Source organism: Lepus europaeus, chromosome 3 (assembly GCF_033115175.1).
Source record: "Lepus europaeus isolate LE1 chromosome 3, mLepTim1.pri, whole genome shotgun sequence".
Classification (NCBI taxonomy): Eukaryota; Metazoa; Chordata; class Mammalia; order Lagomorpha; family Leporidae; genus Lepus; species Lepus europaeus.
Genome location: NC_084829.1, coordinates 94,527,823 through 94,553,316, shown reverse-complemented (window position 1 = coordinate 94,553,316; position 25,494 = coordinate 94,527,823). Strand labels below are relative to the sequence as shown.

The 25,494-nt window shown below is 38.8% G+C and overlaps 1 protein-coding gene across 1 annotated transcript in view; it reads right to left on the bottom strand.

Annotated features, from left to right (window-relative positions):
* KLHL32 (kelch like family member 32) overlaps window positions 1-25,494 on the bottom strand; it is a 243,599-nt gene that overhangs the window by 5,474 nt on the left and 212,631 nt on the right. Inside the window, exons 8-10 of the mRNA XM_062187625.1 lie at window positions 14,179-14,237; window positions 11,443-11,635; window positions 9,684-9,778 (exon numbers count right to left, since the gene is read on the bottom strand). Coding sequence (XP_062043609.1) covers window positions 9,684-9,778; window positions 11,443-11,635; window positions 14,179-14,237 — 347 coding nt within the window. The remainder of the gene's footprint in view (window positions 1-9,683; window positions 9,779-11,442; window positions 11,636-14,178; window positions 14,238-25,494) is intronic.

Genomic DNA, 25,494 nt, shown 5'->3' with positions numbered 1-25,494 from the left:
CTAATGTGCCTGGGAAAGCAGCAGAGGATGCCCCAAGTCCTTGTGCCCCTGCACCCATGTGGGAGATCCAGAAGTGCTCCTGGCTCCTGGATTCGGATCAGCTCAGTTCTGGCCATTGCAGCCATTTAGGGAGTGAACAAGTAGATGGAAGATACTCTTCCTGTCTCTACCTCTCTCTCCATCTATTTCAAATAAGAATTTTTAAAAAAATCTTTTTAAGGGCCGGTGCCATGGCTCACTTGATTAATCCTCCACCTGCGGTGCCAGCATCCCATATGGGCGCCGGGTTCTAGTCCCGGTTGCTCCTCTTCCAGTCCAGCTCTCTGCTGTGGCCCGGGGGGAGGGCAGTGGAGGATGGCCCAAGTGCTTGGGCCCTGCACCCCATGGGAGACCAGGAGAAGCACCTGGCTCCTGCCATCGGATCAATGCAGCGCCAGCTGTAGCGGCCATTTGGGGAGTGAACCAATGCAAGGAAGACTTTTCTCTCTGTCTCTCTCTCTCACTGTCTATGACTCTACCTGTCAAATAAATAATAAAAAAAAAACTTTTAAAAAAAATCTTGCATGCTTTTCCTTTTTTGTGAGTTGGATAATTTTTTCTAGTGTATTATTGATTCCTACTTCACTAATTTTCCCGCATTTTTATAGTCTTCCTTCTACTTTGAGTTTATTTATAAGTTATGTAGGAATGTATTTTATCTTACAGATAGATGAGGATACTTCAAAATACTCATGGAAAATGAAAAATTTGAATGCAAAATAAGTGTATTTTCATGCAAACAGTTATGAAATCCTTACATAGTTTTTTCATAATATACATTTCCCCAAACTTTTTTTTTTTTTTTTTTTGACAGGCAGAGTTAAGACAGTGAGAGAGAGAGACAGAGAGAAAGGTCTTCCTTTTCCATTGGTTCACCCCATAATGGCCGCCACGGCCGGCACACTGCGCTGATCCAAAGCCAGGAGCCAGGCGCTTCCTCCTGGTCTCCCATGCGGGTGCAGGGCCCAAGGACCTGGGCCATCCTCCACTGCACTCCCGGGCCACAGCAGAGAGCTGGACTGGAAGAGGAGCATCCGGCACCCTGACTGGGACTAGAACCCAGGATGCTGGCACCGCAGGCAGAGGATTAGCCTAGCGAGCCGCGGCACTGGCCCCATTTCCCCAAACTTCTTAAGTACCCTTGCACAGAAGTTTATTTAACTTTTTGTTAAGTTCTAATTTAATTTCACTGTGTTAAAGATATATAGTACTTAATGTTTAAAATTTATTAACCTTTTCCTACCCTAACCCTGGAACATGATTGGTTTTCCTAAATGTCCCATGTATGTATCTTCTTCAACTATTCAACCCAGAGCTCAAATCATTCAAACAAGTTTGCTAATTTTATTTTTCATATCCACCTTACTCTTGCTGTGTCTTCTATTTGATCTGTATAAATAATAGAGGTATGTTAAAATTTCCGGACAAACTTCTGGCAAGACAAATAAAATGAAAAGAACAGAAATTATTATTAATATTTAGGCAGTTGTAACTAAAGATAACACAACTACGTGATAGTAATTTTTAAAACATACAACATGGAAACACTTCTTTATACAGATGCCTTATGAGATAAGATTAGAATAACTAAAAAGCATGGTCAGTTCTAAAGCTATTAAACATTTTGAAGCAGTTATAAAAATCTTCCCACAAAGATGAGACTAGATAATGTGAGTTTTTATAAGGATATGCTTTTCTGGATGTCAGGTTGTACTAAAATGTTAATATTTTATCAGAGAACATGTAAAATAGAAAATCATGGTAAGAATTGTAAAATAATAATAGGGATAGTGCCTTAGATGTGCATATCAACAAAGACTATCGCTGTTCTGAAAGGCACAGCTGGCAAACTGCCCAGCCTGCACTGCTCACATGCCCATGGGCCGTTCTCTGGGGCAGAGGCTGTCCCGTCAAAGCAATCACAGAGCACAAATGCTCACAGCATCTGCTAGGAAGGAAGAGCACCTCTGTAGGTGGCAATTAGGAAACACAAACAAATTGTGGTACAGAAAATAAGGCAATGGCACTGAAAGGAGGCACTTACAACGCTTCAGGGGGCTGTGGAGGGACTATTTATTACCAGGCTTTTTAGGTTTTTTTTTTTGTTTGTTTGTTTGTTTCATGAGAAAGGGACAGGTGTTCCACTTTCTCCATTTCCAACATATATTACATCTATTTTCAAAGCTTGTCTCCATCTTTATTTTCAGGAAGGCTTAGTCATTTATTGGGCTTCATTTTTAGGATACAGGATAAAGTTTTGTGGCTGAGCTACCTATACACAAAAAGGGACCCTGAACCTCTGTCTCTATATCAGCATCTTCTTTCAGAAGCATCACTGCAAAAGTTTTTTTTGCTTCCCCAAAGAAACCTTTTTTTAATCAGCACAAATTTCATAAATACAACTTTAGGAATATAGTGATTCTTCCCACCATACCCATACACCCACTCCTACTCCCACCCCACCTCCTCCTCCCTCTCCCATTCCCAGTCCCATTCTCCATTAAGATTCATTTCAATTAACTTTATACACAGAAGACCAATTCTATACTAAGTAAAGATTTCAACAATTTGTGCAAATACATGCACAAAAAATTTACTGTTTGAGAACAAGTTTTATAGTTAATTCTCATAATACAACTCATTGAGGACAGAAATCCTACATGGGAAATAAGTGCACAGTGACTCCTGTTGTTAATATAACAATTAACACTCTTATGCATAATGTCAGTGATCACCTGAGACTTTTGGCATGAGCTACCAATGCTATGGAAGCCTTTTGAATCCACAATCTTTGTCAGTATTTAGACAAGGCCATAAGCAAAGTAGAAGTTCTCTCCTCCCTTCAGACAAAAGCACATATCTTCTTTGATGGCCACTTCTTTCCACTGGGCTCTCTCTCACAGAGATCCTTCAGGTAGAACATTTTTTTGTATAGTCTTGGCTATCCATGCCTGAAATGCTCTCATGGGGTTTTCAGCCAGACCAGAATGCCTTAAGTACTGATTCTGAGGTCAGAATGCTATTTAAAGCAGTTGTCATTCTATGAATCTGCTGTGTGGATTGTTTCCCATGTTGGAACATTCTCTTCTTTTTAATTCTATCTATTATTATTATCAGACATTTGACCTTATTTATATGATCCTGTTAACACTAAATCATATCTATAGGATCACTTTTATAATTAATACGGTCACTTTACCACATAAGATGGCATTTTTACCACCCAGCTTAATGAGATTTGGGGTCCCATGGCAAGTTTTTAAACTGTACCCTTAGAAGTGAGTTCACAGGAATGTATGCAGAACAATATAGCTTTACAGTTACAAAATTCCTCCTCCCTCTCTTATTTCCACTCTTATTTTTTTACTGAGCTCTATTTTCAACTGACTTTATACAAATATGATTAACTCTATGATAAGTAAAGAGTTCAACAAGTAGTATGAAGAAGAGAGAAAAAAAAAGGAAAGGAAAAAAAAAAGATATTCCTTAACAGTGAGGACAAGGGCTATTCAAGACATTGCTTCTCAAAATATCAATTCACTTCTACTCATTTCCTTTTAGGTGCTCTATTATCACAGATCAGGGAGTACATATAGTATTTGTCCCTTTGGCACTGGTCTATTTCACTATGTATGATGTATTCCAGATTCATCCATTTTGTTGCAATGACTGGATTTCATTTTTTACTGCTGCATAGTATTCCATAGAGTACATATCCCTTAATTTCTTTGTCCAGTCTTCAGTTGACAGGCATTTAAGTTGATTCCATGTCTTAGCTAATGTGAATTGAGCTGCAATAAACATGGGGGTACAGATAACTCTTTTATTTGCTGAATTAATTTCCCTTGGGTAAATTCTCAGGAGTGAAATGGCTGGGTCATATGGTAGGTCTATATTCAGATTTCTGAAGTATCTCCAAACTGTCTTCCATAATGGTTTTACTAGTTTACATTCCCACCAACAGTGGATTAGGGTACCTTTTTCCCCATGTCCTTGCCAGCATTTGTTGTTTGTTGATTTCTGTATGAAAGCCATTCTAACTGGGGTGAGGTGAAACCTCATTGGGTTTTGATTTGCATTTCCCTGAAAGCTAGTGATCCTGAACGTTTTTCATGTGTCTGTTTGGATTTCCTCTTTAGAAAAATGTCTGTTTTAAGTCCTTGGACCATCTCTTAAGTAGGTTGTTTGTTTTGTTGTTGTTGAGTTTCTTGATCTCTTTATATATTCTGATTATTAATAGTTTATAAGTTGCATAGTTTGCAAATAATTTCTCCCATTTTGTCAGTTGCCTCTTTACTTTCTTGAGTGCTTCTTTTGTAGTAAAGAAATTTCTCAATTTGATGTAATCCCATTTGTTAATTTTGCCTTTGATTGCCTGTGTCTCTGGAGTCTTTTCCAAGAACTCTTTACCTATGTCAATATCTTGCACGGTTTCCCCAATGTTCTCTAATAATTGATGGTATCAAGTCATAGATTTAGGTCTTTAATCCATTTTGAATGTATTTTCATGTAAGGTGTAAGGGAAGGGTTCTGCTTCATACTTCCACATGTGGAAATCCAGCTTTCCCAGCACCATTTGTCAAAGAGACTGTCTTTTCTCCAGGGATTTGTTTTAACTCTTTGGTCGAATATAAATTGGTTGTAGATGCTTAGATTGATTTCTGACGTGTATATTCTGTTCTATCAGCCTATACATCTGCTTTTGCATCAGTACCAAGTTGTTTTAATTAAAACTGCCTTGTAGTATGCCTTGAAACCTAATATTGTGATGCCTCTGGCTTTGTTTTTGTTGTATAAGATTGCTTTAGTTATTCGAGGTCTCCTGTGTTTCCATATGAATTTCAGAAGGTCTTTGGTATTTTGATTGGTATTGCACTGAATCTGTAAATTGCTTTTGGAAGAATGGACATTTTGCCAATATTGACTCTTCAAATCCATGAACATGGGAGATTTTTCCTTTTTTGTATCTTTTTCTATTTCTTTCTTATGTTTTGCAATTCTCATTACAGAGATCTTTTACATCCGTGGTTAAATTTATTCCAAGGTATTTGATTTTTTTGCAGCTATTGTGAATGGGGTTGATCTTGGAAGTTCCTTCTCAGCTGAGGTATTGTCTGTGTATACAAAGGCTGTTGATTTTTATGTATTGATTTTATATCTTGCAACTTTAACAAACTCGTCTATAGTTCCAATAATCTCTTGTTGAAGTCTTTGGATCGCCTATATATAGAATCATGTCATTTGCAAATAGGAATAATTTAACTTCTTCTTTCCAAATTTGAATCTCTTGATTTCTTTTTCACACCTAATGGCTCTGGTTAAAACTCCCAAGCCTATATTGAATAGAATGGTGAGAGTGGGCATCCTTGTCTGGATCTTGATCTCAATGGGAATGCTTCCAACTTTTCCCCATTCAGTCAGATGCTGGCCATGTGTCTCTCATAAATTGCCTTGATTGTGTTGAAGAATATTCCTTCTATACCCAATTTGCTTAGAGTTTTCATCATGCTATATTTTATAAAGTGCTTCCTTTGCATCTATTGAGATAGTCATATGGTTTTTGTTCTTCAGTTTGTTAATGTGATGTATCACACTGATTGGGTTGCGAATGTTGAACCATGCCTGCATACCAAGGATAAATCCCACTTGGTCTGGGTGAATGATCTTTCTGGTGTGTTGTTGGATTTGATTGGCTAGAATTTTGTTGAAGATTTTTGCATCTATATTCATCAGGGAAATTAGTCTGTAGATCTCTTTGTTGTGTCTTCTCTGGGTTCAGGAATTAAGGAGATGCTGGCTTTATAGAAAGAACTTGGGAGTGATTTCCTCAATTTCAATTGTTGTAAATAACTTGAGAAGAATTGGAGTTAGTTCTTCTTTAAATGTATGATAGAATTCAGCAGTGAAGCCATCCAGTCCTGGGCTTTTCTTTGTTTGCAGGGTCTTTATTACTGATTCAACTTTCATCTTGGTTATGGGTATATTTAGGTTTTCTATGTCTTCATGGCTGAATTTTGTACTTTGTATGTGCCCAGGAATCTATCCATTTCTTCTAGGTTTCCCAATTTGTTGGCATACAGCTCTATCTCATATTTCTGATGATTCCTTTTATTTCTTTGGTGTCTGTTGTTACATTTCCTTTTTCATCTCTAATTTTATTAATTTAGGTCTTCTCTCTTCTTTTGTGGGTTATTTGGGCCAATGGTGTATCAGTTTTGCTTATTTTTTCAAAAAAGCAGCTCTTCATTTTGTGATCTTTTGTATTTTTTTGGATTCAATTTTGTTGATTTCTTTCTGGTGTGTTGTTGGATTTGATTGGCTAGAATTTTGTTGAAGAATTTTGCATCTATGTTCATCAGGGAAATTAGTCTGTAGATCTCTTTGTTGTGTCTTCTCTGGGTTCAGGAATTGAGGAGATGCTGGCTTTATAGAAAGAACTTGGGAGTGATTTCCTCAATTTCAATAATTATTTCTTTTCTCCTATTAGTTTTGGGTTTGGTTCTCTGTTGTTTTTCTAGATTCTTGAGATCCATTGATAGCTCACTTATTTGGTGCCTTTTCAATTTCTTGATATAGGAACCAATTACTATAAACTCTCCTCTTAATCCTGATTTTGCTGTATCCCATAAGTTTTGGCATGTTGTATTGTCATCTTCGTTTGTTTCCAGAAATTTTTTTATTTCTCTTTTGATTTCTTCTATGACCCACTGTTCATTCAGGAGCATGTTGTTCAGTCTGCATGTATTTATATATGTTCTAGAGATTCCTGAGTTGTTGATTATCAACTTCATTCCATTTTGGTCAGAGAAGCTGCATGGTATAATTTTGATATTGTTTTAATTTGCTGACACTTGCTTTATGGCCTAGCATGTGGTAAATCCTACAGAAAGTTCCTTGCAGTTGCTGAGAAGAATGTGTATTCTGTAACTGTAGGATGGAAAGTTCTATAGATATATTAGGTCCATTTGGTCTACAATGTCAATTAACTTTGCTGTTTCCTTGCTGATTTCCTATCTGGTTAATCTGTCTGTTGCTGAAAGTAGGGTATTGAAATCCCCAATTACCACTGTATTTGATTCTACATCTCCCTTCAGATCCCTTAACATTTCTTTTAAATAGCCAGGTGTCCTCTAACTAGGTGCATATACATTTATAATAGTTACATATTCCTGCTGAATTGATCCATTAATCATTACATAGTGCCCTTCTTGGTCTCTTTTAATAGTTTTTGTGTCAAAGTCTATTTTGTCTGATATTAAGATGGCTACCCCAATTCTTTTTTGGTTTCTATTAGCATGGAATATCTTTTCCATCCTTTCACTTTCAGTATGTGTGCATCATTGTTGGTGAGATGTGATTCTTGTAGGCAGCACATACCTGGGTTTTGTTTTCAATCTATTCAGTCAGTCTGTGTCTTTCAACTGGAGACTTGAGGTCATTTACATTCAAGGTGACTTGATAAATAATGATTTGCCCTGCATTTTCCCATAAAGATCCCTATTTTTTACTTTGGATTTCCTCTGTACTTTTACTGGGTGATTTCCTTCCTTTACCCAGTTCCATAGTGATGACCACATTTCTGTGTTTCTGTGGGCAGCACATCCTTAAGCATTTTCTGCAAGGCTGGATGAGTGGTGACAAATTCTTTCAGTTTCTGTTTGTCATGGAAGGTCTTTATTATCTTCATTCATAAATGAGAGCTTTGCAGGATATAGTATTCTGGATTGACAGTTCTTTTCTCTTAAGACTTGGAATACATCTCTCTATTCTCTCTCCTAGCCTGTTGGGTTTCTGATGAGAAAGCTGCTGTGAGTCTCATATGAGATCCTCTGAAGATAATCTGGCATTTCTTTCGTGCACATTTGAGAATCTCTTCTTTATGTTTTACTGGGGAGAGTTTGATTACAATGTGTAATGGTGAGGATCTTTTCTGGTCATGTCTATTAGGAGTTCTGTGTGCTCTCTGTAGTTGGATATCCCTTTCTATCTCCAAACTGGGAAATTTTCTGTTATTATTTCACTAAAAGGGTCTTCTAAACCTTTCTCTCTTTTCACGCCTTCAGGAACCATATGTTGAGTTGTTTGACAGTATCATGTAGATTCCCAACAGTGTTTTTTAGTTTCCTAATTTCTTCTTGTTGTGTTTGGTCTGACTGTATAATTTCCTGTGTTTTGTCTTCTAAGTTGGATATTCTTTCTTCTACTTCATCGATTCTGTTAAGGCTTTCTACCACATTTTTATTTGTTCTATTGAATTCGTCATTTCCAAGATTTCATTTTGATTTCTCTTTAAGAACTCAATTTCATGGGAGAAATTTCGTTTCTTATCATGTATGGATTTCATTAGTTTGAGCATTTGTTTCTGATTACTTCTAAGTAATCCTATGGTCAATTTTTTTGTATTCCATTTCTGGCATTTTTTTGATCTCATCATCTTCACAATCTAGTATTGAAGTGTAGTGTTCCTTTGGGGGTGTCATGTTGTCTTCCTTATTCTTGTTTCTTGAATTGGTGAGTTTGTTATTCGACATTTGTGGAGATACTTGTTGGTGTCTTCTTTGCCTTTTTCTGTGGCAGTTTTTATCTTTGAATTGTCTGTGTAGATTAGTGGAGTTTCTACTTTCAGGGAATGCCTAGAGCCAAGGAGCTCTGGTCAGTGCTCCAGGGTGAAGGGCGTGTCTGACGTGACACACCCAGGTTTGGTGTGATAAATCTTTGTTTTGTTTTGTTTTCAGAGGGAAGGTTTGTTCTTGTCTATTGGCATACATTTAGATGAGCTCCTCTCCTCAGAGGAGACAAGTGCCTGCTTAAGCGCTAGCCCCAGTGGGTATATTATTTGTCCACTATACCACAAGGACCACACAAAGGATCTATGCAGTCTTCAATGTGAGCTCAGATTCCCCAGGAATGTCCCTTAACAGGTAACCAGGAAGCCCTGAACATGTGGAGCCTCCCACAGTGACTTACCAAAGGCCCAGCCTCACTCTGAGTCATCCCACACAGCCTCAGTGTTTTCACAGTCCCAGCACACAAGCCTCCCAAAGTCATGAGCACCCAGCTCCCTGTCTGTTCTCCCCACCAGACTCAGGAGTCTCCACTTGGCTGGTTGCTGGGTGTGGACACAAACTGGTGCAGCTGTTATGTTTGTCCAAAATAGCACGTGCTCTCTGTCAGCTTGTTACAGGATGAGTTGCAGAGTGATCAGGGAGAGAGAAAATCTGCCCCTACCACCTTTGTTTTTTCTTCTCTATTTTGGCAGGTATACTATCCCCCACTGGTCTTCAAGCTAGATTCCCTCTAGGCTCTTCCTGCAGCTTTTTTGCCAATGGCTTGGGCTACTGTAGTCTGGTCTCACCTCACTCTTCAAAACTGTTGCAGAGGCTCTCTTCTAATGGGATCCTGGGTCATGCATGTCCTCGCCCTCCACATAGGTCCACTGTGTCCCTATTTGTGTAGAGTTTCCTCTGCTGTTTTCTCCCTAACTCTTCCCTGAGACTGCACTCTTTCCACTTTTTTGAAACTATCTTCTCCTAGACTAGAGCAGCAGGCTCCCTCCCTACTCTGCTATCTTAATCCCCTAGCACTGCAAAATTTAACCTCACTGATCTAGTGGAGCAAACTTCAAAGCCACTTCAACCACTTACCTGGATACAAGCCAGAGGCTCATTTGTCCAAATTGAATATCCACCAACTAAATATATTCTCCCATTATGGACAGCAACTCCAGATTCATTTTGACCTAACATAAAGAGAATTGAATAAAAAGAAATAATAAATCCATTTCTTACATGCTTTAATTAACCCTTTTGCCACTGAGGAATACAGTTTCCCCCTGTGGCTGGCTTGTATACTCCATGGGATTTTTTGTGGCAGCTATTCCCTGCCTCCCACTACTCAGAAGAATTAGCCACTGTTTCTCACAGTGTTGTACCAGAACCAGGAAGAAATATTCATTAACCAGCCAAGTTAGTAAAAATAACAGTAAATATAGCAATAGTAAGCTACATGGAACTAAGAGTTGTGTACTATGCTGTATGCTACTAATATATAGCAATGTAAATAAGGTATATTTTATAAATGAAAAATACCTATGGTACTAACAAGTGCTTTTAAGGCAAATGTATACATTTGTAAATTAACAGCTGCAACATCAAGAAGCCATGCCATGAGTATGCCCCAAATGAAGACAAATGGCAGAAAAAAATGGATAAAGGATAAAGTTGCTACTCTACCTGTCTTTACATACACACCAGTTTTAAGATTGTTTTAAAGTTCCTGAACTGGGACCATCCTGGATAATCCCTAGATACTAACACGCCAGAATGATTAAAGATTCCTCTTCCCATTTCAAAAAGAAGACAGAATAACTCAGTACCACATATTCTTCCCTGGAGGCTAAGAGACAGTGAAGTAGTCTCGTTTTATTGATGAGCTGACACAGGATTGACTGGGGTAATAAATAAGCTGAATCCTACAGCAGGTAGAATCACAGATCAAGGGATCAAGGGTCTACAACTTAAAGTTAATGTAGGTAGGCCTCAAAAATCATTTTCCAAAAACAAGAACTCACTCCAACGCAGCTAAATCTGTGATTATGCACCCAGTGTTGCCTCCCCCAGCAGCAGCTGTGAGGGACTGAGAGCCCACTTGGCATATTAAGATGTCTTCAGGAACTAATCCAATCACTGTTGGGAATTTGTGATTTTTCCTGTTATTTGAGCAGCCCTGAAAGGGATGGTAATAATACAAGCTGACAAGGAGCAAAAAAAGTTTTCAATTCCATAAAGAAGTACCATGGGTAAGCTGTTTACTGTGTTTTTTTTGTTTTTTTTTTTTTTTTTCATTCCCTTTTGGAATGAGAATGGGTCAAACCTAGGGATGCCCTATGATAATGCTTGGATGGGTTTGTTTGTCCAGAAAGGCAGCCAAACCCTTCTGCCCACAATTGCATGAAGGTTTTGTTTTTAGAAGACACTCAGAAATGATATTTTGCAGAGACAAATAATGAAGACCATTCTGAATTCACAAGAAATAAAAGAGGGCTAAATGCAGGGGAAAGTAAAAGATAAATTGCCCTTCTTCCTACTTGTTTCAAAGTTCCTATGTAAATATTGACTTAACAATCACAGACTTGACATGCCTCTCTTAGCCACGTGAGAACATGCACAAAGGCCATTGCCTTTAGAGAAACTCAATCCATTAGAGGCAATAGAAAAACTAGATGCTCAGCCTGCTGAATGAGCCCAGTTTTGTGACACAAAGGAAGCACACCTCCTGGCTACCAAAAGCAACTTGTTCCACCACTATACACTTTACTTAGAGATGCATTAAAGCAGCCTAAGAAAAGTCTGGCAACCTCTTGAACCTCTGCTTTTATTTGCTTACTTAACCAAAGGTACTTGCCAGTCAACAGGTTGAAATTACAACGCGTCCATTGGTCAGTGTCTATGTTGTAAGAATCTATATGGCGCACAAGAATCCGATCATTATTGTAGTCTAGGTCATTGCCTCCAAGAACATAAAGCTTCCTTTGGACAGCAGCCATCGAATGGTAGACCCTTCGTTGTAGCATGGGGCTGCGGCTTATCCACTTATTCTGAAAAAAAGAAATTCAAACGCTTTCTATTAATAGGAGACTTCCATGGCAGACAACAACAGTGGATGTTTCATTAGTAGCAGGAATCCTGATCTAACCCCATTTGCTCTTAGGCCCCACCAGAGGTCAAACTAACAAAGCTTCCTGACCTTGAATGTTGAACTTCCAAAATGAAGCTAAATAAACCTCCTTTTCTTTATAAGTTAGCTTCTCTCAGGTATGCTAGTGATGAAAGGCTATCTAACATCCATGTTCACTTTTTAAAAATTATTGTAATAATAATCATTGGGCATCAAAGCCTGCTATATAAGCTAGGGTGAGGCTGGCTTTGTTATTCTTTCCAGAACTAAACTCTTGAGATCACTGGCAGAAGTTAAGATGTGGTTCAGCAATAAGCCTATATGAGAACTTTAGGGAATGGTGAAACTTTCAGTATTTGATTCTAGGTTACCACCAATAATGAGAAGCATATGCCCAACTCTTCTTAAAAAAGCTTCTATTCAAAAATATATGTATATTGCAAAATTAGATGAACAGCAAATATTGAATTTTAAATCTCAACTAAGTAATGGACAGGTAAATAAACCCATTTTCTTTTGACATAAACACTAAACACATAGGAAAAACCCAGTTTCTTTTCTGCCAAGAAAAATTTGGATTTCAACCAATAAAATCATATGTTTTGAATTCATAGAATTTCACCAGTTCACAAAGGTGTAAGGGAAGAAACAAGGAAATGCAATAACAAAAACATGCTTGTAGAAACATGTGTCCATTCACCACAAGCATATATCCTGGCTCATTTCTAATTTCTCATTTAAAGATGTACTCCTGGGGGTGGGGAGGGGAGAGTGGTCTCTACAGTTCGAAAGCTCTGCATTGACCTGGTCCCCCTATTTGAACATGTCATAAGCATCTCCTTTCAATCAAATATCTTATTTAATAAAAAAATAGCCAAGCCTTTCTTTCAGACATTTTGCTAAGAAATATCTTTAATACATTACATGTGAGTGAGTGAATTTAACCCAAAACTGATTATATTTTTCTTAGGTGCTTTCTATGAGACAACCCATGACAGAATTAGGAATCAATGTTTGCATTAGCAGTCCAGTCCCCTGCCACAAGACTATAGATGCCATCTGGTTTGCAAAGCCTGCTTGCATCCCCTGATTACATCTTTAGCTTCCTTCACTGCAGTGCCTGCCAGGTGAGCCGCCAACCACTGCAAAGGCAAAGAAACTGAGAGGCCTGGTGGGGTCATTCCTAATAAGCTAGCGTGTGAATACTAATCAGTGGTGGGGAAGCAGAGGTCACCCCAGCCTGCCTGTTGGCAGGTAGCGATGTGCTCCGTGGCAGATGGCAGGCATTATCGACTCTCCACAAAGGCCTAGAAGAGAAATAAGCACCAGGGCTGAATGATAGAGTTATTGAGATTCTGAGCAAGACGCAAGCAGATGTGATGTTTGCCAGTACCCACCGTAAACAATATGCCAGCAGAATTTTTAAAAAGAGCATGTGTGTACAAACATGCAGCAGAACTCATTTGAGAAATGTTTACACCTTCTTCCTCTTTAACCACGTGTGCGCCAAACACAAGCAACTGGAATTAATGAAACCTCTTGAGACGGCTGACCCATGGACATTTGGTCTTTGAAATTTACAGCTTCTAATGACATCAGGAAACACATTTGCGGACAGAAACTGTTTGGTTAAATTCAGAATCAAGCAATTGTTAAAATAAAAAGATATCGGATACACTGAGGTCACTCTGGATATACATTTGGTGACCAATCCAGACGCAGACTGCCAGAGTCAACCTGTTGTTTCATATTCTGTTATCTTCAGCTGATGTATAGTAAATCCCCCCAATCGAATCATTTTGGAATTTTTCATAATTAAGCAAAATCTTTATATTAGCAAACTCATAGAAATGATAAAATTCAGCAGGCATTCATCAAGGTCACAGATTTTTTGGGAGAAGGAAAAAATAATTAAAAACAGTTCCTTGAGAGAAAACAAAAAAAGTCATAAGGTGTACGTGAGAAGTAGTCAGAAAAAAAGGACAGGCATCATCAAAATGCTTCCCATTCAGGCCCCAGCTGGTACATGAAAATCATACAGAAACTCTCTAGGTACTTCTACCTCAGACTTATCCTAGACAAGGACAACATGTTCTAGGACACTTCGGCTACACTGAGTTAAATTACAATTTTAATTTTACTTGAGAATACTGAAACTACAAACACATTCCTCTCTGAGCACAGAGCCCCTTCCAAAGGATATAACACCAAGACAATCAAAATCCTTTGGACATTATGCAAAACTGAAAGAGTGAAGCATTATGTAGAGCATAAAGTTTCAGGGGCTGAAATGTAACAAAAAAGAAAGGAACTGCACAGCAGTTTATCCAGAAGCTTTCTTTTCTCTATATAGGCTTAGCATGCATGTGTATTTATGTAGACTTGGCATTCCACATACTAATCACTGTGGAAATCTTTCAAAATTCATTTTAAGGTAATGGGCTTTTGTTATAAGATTCTTACCTGGTTAGGTTCATATACCATTAGTCTGTTTTGATATTGTGCCGTGTTAGTTACTCCACCTGTAATGGATTAACATATGTTAGAGCTTCTCAGGAATAAAAAATAAGATATTCCAACAAAAGGATGATACAATTAAAGGAAAATCAGCTACTACTGAAGATCTGTTTGTATACCCTGGTGGTGAACCCATGACATAATTAAGAAGCTTAATGTTGAAGCAGTTTTATTTTCAAGAAACATTTCAGAAGCAATCGAGCTGCACAACAAGTATTCAATTATTACCAAGATGGCCCCAGTTCTGGTGAGCTACTCTGCATGGTCAGGACGAGGGGCAAAACAAAGGGAGGGAGGGAGTAAGGCTGAACACAACACATGCAGACAAACTCTCTATATAAGCCAGGGACATAGTCACAAAGGAACTTCTTTCCCTAGCTAACTGCCAATTTAGCTCTAACCTCCAGACGTAAATACAGTGATATATTGATATCTCTTTTGGAAAAGCCATATCTAACAAAAGGCATTATTTATCAAAAGGCATCTGGAGCCAGTGCTATCCAACAGAATATAACAAGAACCACAAAGGTAAGTCACATATACATTTATAATTTTTCAGTAGCCACGTTAAAAGGTAAAAAGGAACAGTGAAATCAAATCTATTAACAAATCTTATTTATCTTGATATAGCCAAATATTATCTCAACATGAAGTCAATATAAAAATCAAGGTTTTATATTATTTATTCACACTAAGTCTTCAAAATCCAGTTTGTGATTGACCCAACATATTTTAATCCAGATTAGCCAGTTTCAGGTACTTAATAATCCAAATGTGGTTGATGGCTACCAGCTAGAGTTTTCCATGGCAGCTGCTGTTACAGTCAACGTTTTTAAAGCCTCCTTGAAAATGCATGGATCTGAGAGGCTTGAGAGCTTCTGCTTAATAAAGAACCACTAAAAAAAATCATGACACTTCCAGGTAAGTTTCTATTCTCATACTTTTCTTTCATTCCTAGATCAACCTCCCCTTAAAAGTCCTTTAGTACTTTTCCATTAGCTTACCCCAGTTCTTTTTTTTTTATTGCTTTTTTTATTATTATTATTTAATAAATGTGAATTTACAAAGTGCAACTTTTGTATTGTTGTGGCTCCCCCCCCCCCCCAACCTCGCTCCCTCCCGCGGCCCTCTCCTCTCCCACTCCCTCTCCCATCCCGCCCTTCATCGAGTTTCATTTTCAATTACCTTCATATACAGAAGATCGACTTAGTATATACTAAGCAAAGATTTCAACAGGCTGCCCTCACACAACTGCACAAGGTATAGGGTATTGTTACCCCAGTTCTTAAAAACCATTCTCTTAAAAACCTCATTTTGATGGACTTGATTTCAAACTGCAATCTAATTTCTCTCTCCCTGTTGCAATAGTCTTGAATAAACTTTTCTTCATCTGTTTAACCTTATCCAGTGCAATTTTTGCTTTGACAGTTAACTTTGAATAGGTCACCACTATCCACTGCATAGCCAGGAGTCAAGGTAACCAGAATTCAGAGGATTAGTACCTAATCCTCAACTGAACTGGAATAATCAATCAATACTAATAGATACATAAAGAGGAGGGAACTATCCTGGCCAATCATTACTCTCTCACTCAATCCAAGTAAAGAGATTATATCTTTCATGTAATTGACCATGGCTATTATTAACTGGAGGGCTATTTTTTTATTCTCTCTGAAGCTTGCCACTACTTTTAAGATCAACGAAAGCTTTGTCTGCAGAGGAAATCCACAAAGAACAGAGAGAAATAAGCTTCCTGACCTCAAACAAAGTCTTCTTTGGCTTTCTCCTTGAATATCTCATTTCTAAAATGAAATCAAAGACAGAGAAAACACACTTAAGAAAGCTGAGGCTGCAATGCCTACATAGAGTCAAGATGTGTGTCAAAATAAATATAGAGGTGTGCTTGCTCCCAACCTTCCCTTTCTTATCTGATTAAAATGGAATGTTCGATAATTCTTTATCAGCATAACCACACAAGAATAATCAAATCTATTGAGACCTCATAGGTCTTCAGAGCTAAAATGATTGCCAGTGCTTCTGATCTGGGCCATAACCACCAGATTGATATCCAGCTCGCCTATAATCATTTCTCCAACTGAGAAGGAGCAGAGGGTAAAGCTCCCACATATTATCTTAAAACTTCGAAAGTTTCTCTCCTTGTTTTAGAAATATGGGACAGAATTAATAGATACTGCAGTAAACTATCTGTTTTATGACACTATCTAAAAATATTTACGCTACTGTTTGTATCAGACTCTGCCCATTATAGATTTAATGTACAACCAATGCATTAGAGTGCAGCTATTATATCCCTTCTCCCAAACAGGGGCACACAATTCATCTCCATGTTCGTCAGAATTATTATTGTTCAGAATTATTATTTACCAGCTTCCACAGATGCATCTGTAATACAATTTTTTTTCTTAATCTGCACTCAGTAATTAGATTCCTTACCCTTTTATACAAATTTTCACTCACATGACAATGTTTAGAAATGAGATATTGGGTTATGAGTTGGGAGCAAAATTAAAACTCCCAGTTAGTTATTTGGTTGATTACCTCTAGAATGTTAAACCACAGGAGGTGGCTAACAAACCCAGGGCTATAACTTTTGCCAAATCAGGATTACAGAGGAAAATCTTGGAAATTGGTCCTATTGCTCTCCCTCTTTGAAATAATTTCCAAATGAGCATATAAATAAAAGCCATTTCTTCTCGGTACAAAAAAATAAATTTTAAAAAAGCATCCAAGTTTGCAGCCCACATTCCTTTAGCAATGTTACTCATTTGCAAAGCTTTATCATTACATTCCCTTCACATAACACTCTTCACTTTTAGATTAATCTGCTGAAATGAGATGCTAAGGATTTGCATACAGATTTGACTATACAAAAATAGATATGGAATTAATAACAGTCTCTATATGTTTTAATTTCTCCTAGACTGGAGTACCCTTGCCTGCAGCAGTATTCTTGGCTTTGAAAGTCATCAAGCTGATTTGTCTGCTCTGGGTTATGATGCCACATGCTGCTATACTGTCCCCTGCAATCAAAGCACTTGCAAAGATAGATTCCATGCCTTCCTCTATCGAGTATATTTTATAGATTGGCAGTTTTGATCTCCCTCCCCCACCCCAGGGGGGATAATCTGCATCTTAACAGCTTTCTATAGATACATCTGTCATTAAATATGCCATCTCCTATCAGCATCCATTTTTAAGACCAAGTTTCCCTAACTTTGAAGTACTACAGTCAAAGTTAAGACTTTTCAGCCAAAATTGAAAATGAGCAACCCTGCCTCATACTTTTGAACTGTGACTTAAAGATATACTGCAGGTTCCCACAAAGTCAAATAAGTCTTTAAAAACTGCCAGAAGGAATGAAAAGTTACCACCATGCTACCAGCCGTGAGAAATGCTTTCTATCATCAAGACAAGAGTAAAGCATTTTTCTTAAGCTTCCCTGTACAACTCCCCACAAAATATTGTGACAAATGGATGAATGCACACTGGAGAGAAGATGACAAGTGACTGCCAAACAAGCAACCTTTTTCTCTGCTACAGAGATCACCGGCATCTCAAACTCATATTGTACTCAAAAGCAACCACCAGTCAATGCTGAGAGAGCCTACAAAACAGGCTGTTTAGAAAAACTGCTCTCGTTATACTTCGGTCAGAGTGGGTCAAGTCCGAGATGGCTCTGCTAGCTTTGTTTTTCTTCCACACTAAACTCTAGAAGTGGAATGGCATGGTTCCTAAAGCCAGCAGTACCCGTGCTTAATGAGGATGGAGCAGGATGCAAAGAACTGGCCATCTCCATGCCCGTAGGCTGCAGCATGCTCTGGGATGGAATCCCACAGTAAACTGAGGATTGGGAGAACCATGGCAAGTCCTCTGCAATTCTGCTTGAGGCCTGCAGTGCCCAGCTTCTCACCAGGGGAAGAGTTTGGGGAAGGCTGTGGCATTAACACGGGCTCTTTTGTGACTGTGTTCTTGGAGGAGGGGGGGGTGCTGTTTAATACAGACTAGCTCAGATACAAAACGGAGATGATAAAATCTCCTTAGTAGGTTTTAGATGAAGTAGAGTGTGTGGCATATAGCATACCATAAAGGGAAGTTTCTGTAGTACTGTGGCCATTCACTTACTAAAATTCCTTACCATTACCATATAAGGTACAAATGGCTATGTAAGGGATATTGAATTTACAAATAAATGAATTCTGTCATCAGAAATAGATTTCTTGTAATTGGTTATATTAATTGAAAGGGCCACCATAAAACACCACCAATCACCAGAGTAAAAGGAAAGGTTTTCTTGTTGGGGGGTGGGGAGTTGCAGGAGGAGACCTGGTGACCCAACAGGCTGCCTCGCTGTACATGAGAGAACAGCAGCCTGTACTAGGACAGGTCTTATAGGCTAGCAGAGAGAAGGAAGTAAGCAAAGCAAATTTCACTGGGTGGGGTGAAGGCAATGCATACGGTTGGGCCATTTGATAACCTGATTTCTGGTAAACCAGGCTGGACTTAGGAAACTGAAACTTATTTCACACAATGGCTACTGGACCTAGGCCTAAGATGGCCCCCAAGGCTTAAGATGGTGCCTCAGATAAGATGGCACCAGTTTCACTAACAACGATTACTATAATTACTGGCCAGTTATATGAGTATCCAAGGGCTTTTTCTTTCTGTAATTGCTTAACTTCCTCTTCTGCAAACCTGCTCCAATTCTCAAAAGACTGAAATTTTATATTATAGTTTACCTTTTTAAAAAAGATTTATTTATTCATTTGAAAGGCAGAGGGATTGGTTGGGGGGAGAAAGAGAGAGAGAGCGCGCGCTTCCATCTGCTGGTTCACTCCCTGAATGGCTGAAACAGCCAGATCTGGTCAGGCTGCAGCCAGGAGCCAGGAACTCCATTGTCCCCATGGGTGGCAGGGGTCTAAGGAGATGAGCCATCTTCTGCTGCCTTCCCAAAATGCATAAGCAGGGAGCTGGATGGGAAGGAGAACAACCAGGACTCGAACTGGCACTCTGCTATGGGATGCCAGTGTCATAAGCAATGGCTTAACACACTGCACCAAAACACCAGTCCTTATAGTTTAATTATCTAAAAAATGACATGGCATTAAGTGTGAGTTCAAGTTCATAAAGCTAAACTCAGTATTGGCCCTTGAGAAAACTGATGCCAGAGAAATATTTACAATAAATACAAAAATAAACTTTGGGTGGAATTCTGGAATCAACAGCATGGATTTTTTTTAAAAAAACCACTACACTACTAATTTTAAAGGCAATTAAATCACTATCTATATTATATACATATATACATATGATATTACATATACAGACACTATACTATATAGGATACAGTATAATATTTTATATATATAATTCTTTCATAATTTCAATTTTCTGACCTAAGGCAATGTATTTAATCATGAAGTTTCATTGTACATTTTGACTTCATATTGCTTTTTTGTTTTAGAAACCAAGTGGTAGAACCACAAAAAGGAAGACATTGTGTGTCTCAATGCTGTGCCCTGAGAAATATGGGCACTTTGACAACTAAAGACAGTCACAGGATTGTGGATTCCAAACAAATCTCCAGGTAGCATTATTCTGTGAATTATTTACTTCTGGTCATATGTCATTGCCAAGTTCTTGCAGAATTTAAACATCTATTGTTCAGGCTTTTGCTGTAGTGACAAACCTCGGCATCTCTGTTACTTGGTTGGAAAAGCTCAGTTTAAAAACTCAGAGACATAGAATTCAAATTCTAACTTTGTGCCTATTAGCTGTGTGGGAGTCATGCACTCTCTTTAAACCTCATTTCCTGAGCAGCTACAGATCAGTCAGATTAGCATGAGAGCTTTGTTTGTTTTAGGATGATCTGGGTGATGTGGTCCCAAAGAACTGTAGAACCATTTCTGTCTGGCTTTTCTCTCAGTTCAATACTGTAGTAGGGGGACACTACAGTTGGGACAGCTGTAAATAAGAGACAACATTAACTGTTGGGAAATGCTGGTTGCTAGAATCTAAAGCAACAAAGCCTTGATTTTTTTAAAAAAGATTATTTGAGAGACAGAGATAGACATACATAGAGACAGCACTCCTATCCCCTGGTTCACTCCCCAAATGCCTGCAACAGTTGAGGTTGGGCCTGGGGCCAGACCCTGGAGCTGGGGACTCAATCTGGGTCTCTCATGTGGGTGGCAGGAACCCAGTCATCACTATTGCCTCCCAGGGTATACATTATCAGGAAGCCGGAATTAGGAGCCAAAGAAGGAATTGAACCCAAGTACTCCAATGTAGGACATGGGGTGTCCTAACCAGTGTCTTAACTGCTAAGCCAAACACCCACACCATGATTTGATTTTTAATGGACATACCAGTTCATTATGAACTTTTAAATGGACATGTCAATTCACCAAACTCCAAATCTCTACCAGACAGGTTGGCGCCCTGACATGACAGCTGTCTCCAGGGACAGCAAGCCAGCACTATCTTATATACTCACTCCTGCAAAACACATTATTTTCCCCAAAGCAGACCTTCAGTTCTTTCATCTGTCCTAACTGGGATCCCAGCTTTTTGGACTCCTTGAGCAGGATCCTCCAGGAAATTCTCAGCCTATTAACCTCTATTATCAGTGAATGCAAAGACCAGTCTTCTCCAATTCTCTGCTGAGCACCACCAAAAATTAGGACAAATCTACCAACAAGATCACCACAGTTTTACAGTTTCCAATCTTAGAAAGGGCTCTAAATTTTTTTAAAACTTTTTTTTTTAAAAAAAACCTGCTACTTGCCTAGTTGCTTTCACAATGTTTCCCCAAGATCATTCTTCTCAGGCCATCACACAATCTCTGTCTCACTTGAGTCCATCAACAAGGAACCTCCTCAGCTTCCTGCCCCTCACCCTTGAGCACACCTCGGTCCACACCCATTATTATCTCTTCTCTCCAGGCTTAGTGCTTGAGAGGCCTCTGTCTTCTCATGTTCAAGATCCCTCTCCTCACTCCCTCCTACCTATTCAGGGTACGTCAGCATTATAGTCCCAGGATGTATCCCACTATTGGTACCTAGGAGGTACAAGCAGGTTTTACCCCCCAAATGAAGGCCCTCCTTCCCTGCACCTTCAATTTTGTTCTCTTTTTTCTCTTTATCTACAAATTTGCCTAATTCACTTGCATCCTTAAAAAACAACACTTCCTAGGGCTGGTGTTCTGGTGTGGCAAGTTAAGTGCTGTCTGCGATGCGGGCACCCCATATGAGCACTGGCTCAAGTGCCCCTGTTCCAGTTCCAGTGCAGCTCCCTGATGATGTGCCTGGAAAAGCAGCGGAGGATGGCCCCTACATCCATATGGGAGATCTGGAAGGAACTCCAGGCTGCTGGTTTCAGCCCTGTCAAACCCTGGCTGCTGCAGCCATTTGGGAAGTGAGTCAATGGATAAAAGATCTCTCTCTGTCTCCCCTCCCCCCATTCTGTCTTTCATATAAATAAATAATTTTTTTAAAAAAAACCCTTCCTTTATCCCTGTATTCTTCTTCTACTATTCTCTTTTCTCAGATAGCCTCTTCCTTCCAAATCTCTTTTTTTCTTCTTAAAACCAAAGTGCTGTTTCTTAATTTACTAGGAAACATTGTGGCCAGCACATGGTCTGAAATACATGTGTTCCTAGAGACAGCACATTCTGGATGTAGGAGTAAACAAGAAGGAAGAGAGTAATTGGAGAGTTGTCTGATAAAGTCAGATTCCAGGAAGTTTAGAGGATACCCCGCTCATGGGTCTTAGGCTAAGGCATCCTTTAATCCCGACTTCTTGCCAATGCAACCTGAGCTCAACTTTCCAATCACACCTTAAATAATAACATTTTTCTAGTTTCCACCTTCTTTCATTCCTCTGAAGCTGCCTTCACTCACACTTTGCTGTTTGAAAAAACAAAAAAACAGTGCAACTATTTGGAGCTTGATGTCCCTGTGCTATTGGACTGCTCGAATTCACTCCATCCTTCTGTTTGGTTTTGGTTTCCGTAACACTCGTCCTCCCCCGACCTGGCTGGTACCCCCATTTTCTGACGCCTTCCTTAGTTCCCTCTACCCTGCACCATCCCTGCGAGGTGTTTCCCAACCTACTACCATTGGCCTTTGTCCAGACGATCTATTCCCTTCCGTCTCCTCATGCTCTCGATCTCCTCCTCCTGCTCTCTTATTAACATCTGCTCTAAGAAACAGAATCTGAAGAGAGGGGATCTAGAGGAAAATGAAGAAGTTACAGCCAGTGAAGGACAGTGGGTGAAAGGCATATGAGCCTACAGAGAGGGTCACTTGCCTGATGAGGTGAGGTCACTAAGCCTTCCTGTTAACTGTTCCCCTCCCACAGGCTCAGCTCCTACAGTCAGACACAGATCAAATGGAAAGCTGTGTTTCTCCAACACTGTGTGTTTGCTAGATGGCAGGAGAATCATTGAGAAGACTGGACTGTGAAGTTTAAGTGTGAGGACAGAGAGAAGTTCGTGAAGAAATATAAAGTAGCCAACAGACATGAGGCCAAGTAAGGCCGGAGGGGCAAACTTTTATAACCCCATACAGTAATTATTCCCTGTTTGCACTACTTCTGTACCTGGGAAACATTTCTATTATCTCACCACCACACGCTATGTTACCATTATGTTTAATGGTTTGTGGCAATTCACTCAGCTTTGCTGCTCCAGCAGTACCTCAGAACAGGACTTACAGAGGTCAGAGACTTGGCTCAGCACCTCATGATTGGTACGATTACTTTGTGTGTGTGACCACGGTCTGGGATCTTGGTGTACCACAACATAGCCTTTGGCATACATGCTGTTAGCTCCCAATATTTTTATATGATTTCTGAATGATTTTCAAGATACAAGTAAAACTATGTGCACAGATAGAGTAAAGCTAAAGCCACAGCATTTAAAAAACTGTTAACAAAACTACATTGTTTTAATTTTAAGGAATATTAGAAAAGCCAAAACCCATTCAGTAAGGATGAATACATTAAAATTATTTAAAATGGGGCAATGCAGTCTACATATAAATTTAATCAAGATGAAAATAAACATAGCTTCTGGGTAGTCACAAAAGCTTTAATAGAAATGTTTCATTAATGAGATGTTTGAGAAACCCTGACTGTCAGCTCCTAGAGGGCAGGAAGCATGCTTGCTGAATTAATCTTATTTATCTGTGACCCTTTATAAGGATACAGCACTTACCAAGGCAATCAGGAGAGCACTAAATACTGCTTCTGAATAAATGCAATAATGTCTACCTTATTTTTATCGTTTTAAAGCACTAATTTTGTGGTTAACCTCTCATTATCTTGTTGTCATTTGATAAAAATGAAAAGCTACAGCTCTGCAAGGTGAACTCGGGATAATTTTCCCTCAAACAAAACAATTTTTTTATAGTTCACAAACTATTCTTTACAATAGAGTCTATATATTTTAAAACACAGCTGTAGGATATTTAATGCTCATTTTACTTTGGTACTGTATGGAACACTGGAGCACTGGATCACAATGTCAGCTGCCACGGAAGCCTGTGGAACTTGACTATATCTAACATCTTGAGTGAAATACTAATTGGAATATCCACGTAGCCCAATTTTCTGATTTCCTGTCTGCTTGTTGTACTTTAAAATCTATGGATAGGTTTCAAGATGTCCTGACTCCAAAATGGACAGAAACAGGAGAAAGTGGTGGGCAGGGAGCGAGTACATGAGAGAAGTCCCAAAAGAAACATTCATTTTGTGTTCCACAGAACAGAACTAAGCCCCTGAAATCCACATGCTGTCATGCAGACACCTCCACCTCATGCAAACCGTGGGAAGTACCAGAAGGATGCCAATAACCCAATCCCCCATCAATTACATTGAAAATACTTGATTATTTGGTAAAGGAGAAGAAATTGCCTCAAATATTTTCATCTGCACCAATAAACCAGGCTAACATTCCTAAATTAGTGATAAGCAGGGTGAAATATACCTGTCTTTTTTGTTTTTTTTAAGGGACCCATTAGCAAATCTAGTCACCCCTCCCTTATTCATGGTTAGATTCACAATAGATTTATTATGAGCTGGGCCTGAGGAAAGAGGCGGATGACTGAAGGTATTAGAAATGTCACTGGCAATTTCCTCTTCTTTCCAATTAATGGTATTGTACTGTACACAGGAAAGTGAGTTTCTCATCTCAAGTACACAGTAGGGAGAAACAAACCTGAGAAAATTGTGATTGTTTTCATTAAGTATGGTTAACACAGGCAGCATACATTAGTGCAGAGGAAGAACAAAGAAAATGCATTTCCTTTCACAGTAGGAGAAAAACAAAGTGAGAGAGCAGTAAAATCTGTACTAAGTTGATAGATTTAATAAAATGCAAAAGGAAACATAGAGACAATATTGAAAAGGATGTCAGCTTGATACCAGGATGATAGATCTAGCTCAGGCAAGATGAGCTTCTGTGCTTTCTTAAGGCCTCACTGAAGGAGCTATTAAGTAGTCATATCTTTAAGACTGTGTAAGGGAAATTCCAACATTTTTTAAAATCTAGTTTTATAGCTAAAAACATAAGGAATATTTATTAAAATATTTATAAGAAATTCATACAAAATTTAAAAAGTGCAATGCAAAATTTAGGAATACAGTGCATTAACAATAAATGAAACCAAATGAGTCAATGAATGGAAAGAATGTAAACTGGGAGAAAACATAAATTGCACTGATTTCATAAATTCATCATGGCTTTGTTATCCAAGAAAGTACAGACCTGTCCCTCTATTGGCAAAGACTTGCTTCCAACCGAGTTTGAATTTTTATTAGCAAAGCTGAAGCTATATTCCCAGTAGTTTTTTTTTTAACTGCTGAAATGCACATTTAAAGAAAAATGAAAGTGGGATTTTTATTTGAATATGCAGGGGCTTCAGGAAATTCATGGAAAATGCATATTATGTGAAAGTTATGCATGGATTTCAATTACTGTTGGCAACAAGATAAACTTATTTTTGAATTCTGCTTTCCATGAGTTGTTTGGAGTATCCACGTGCATCTACATATAATAACATAACACACTTTTGTAACTTTTTTTGGTATATAGGGCCAGTAATCATTGTATCCACTTCATTTATCCCCTTCCTTAAGTGTTAATCTTAAATTCACTCATTAGTTTATTGAGCACTTAAACCCTGACAGGGCTAGGTTTCTCCAATGAAAATCATGTAATTGTCAATAACTGAGGCCTTACCC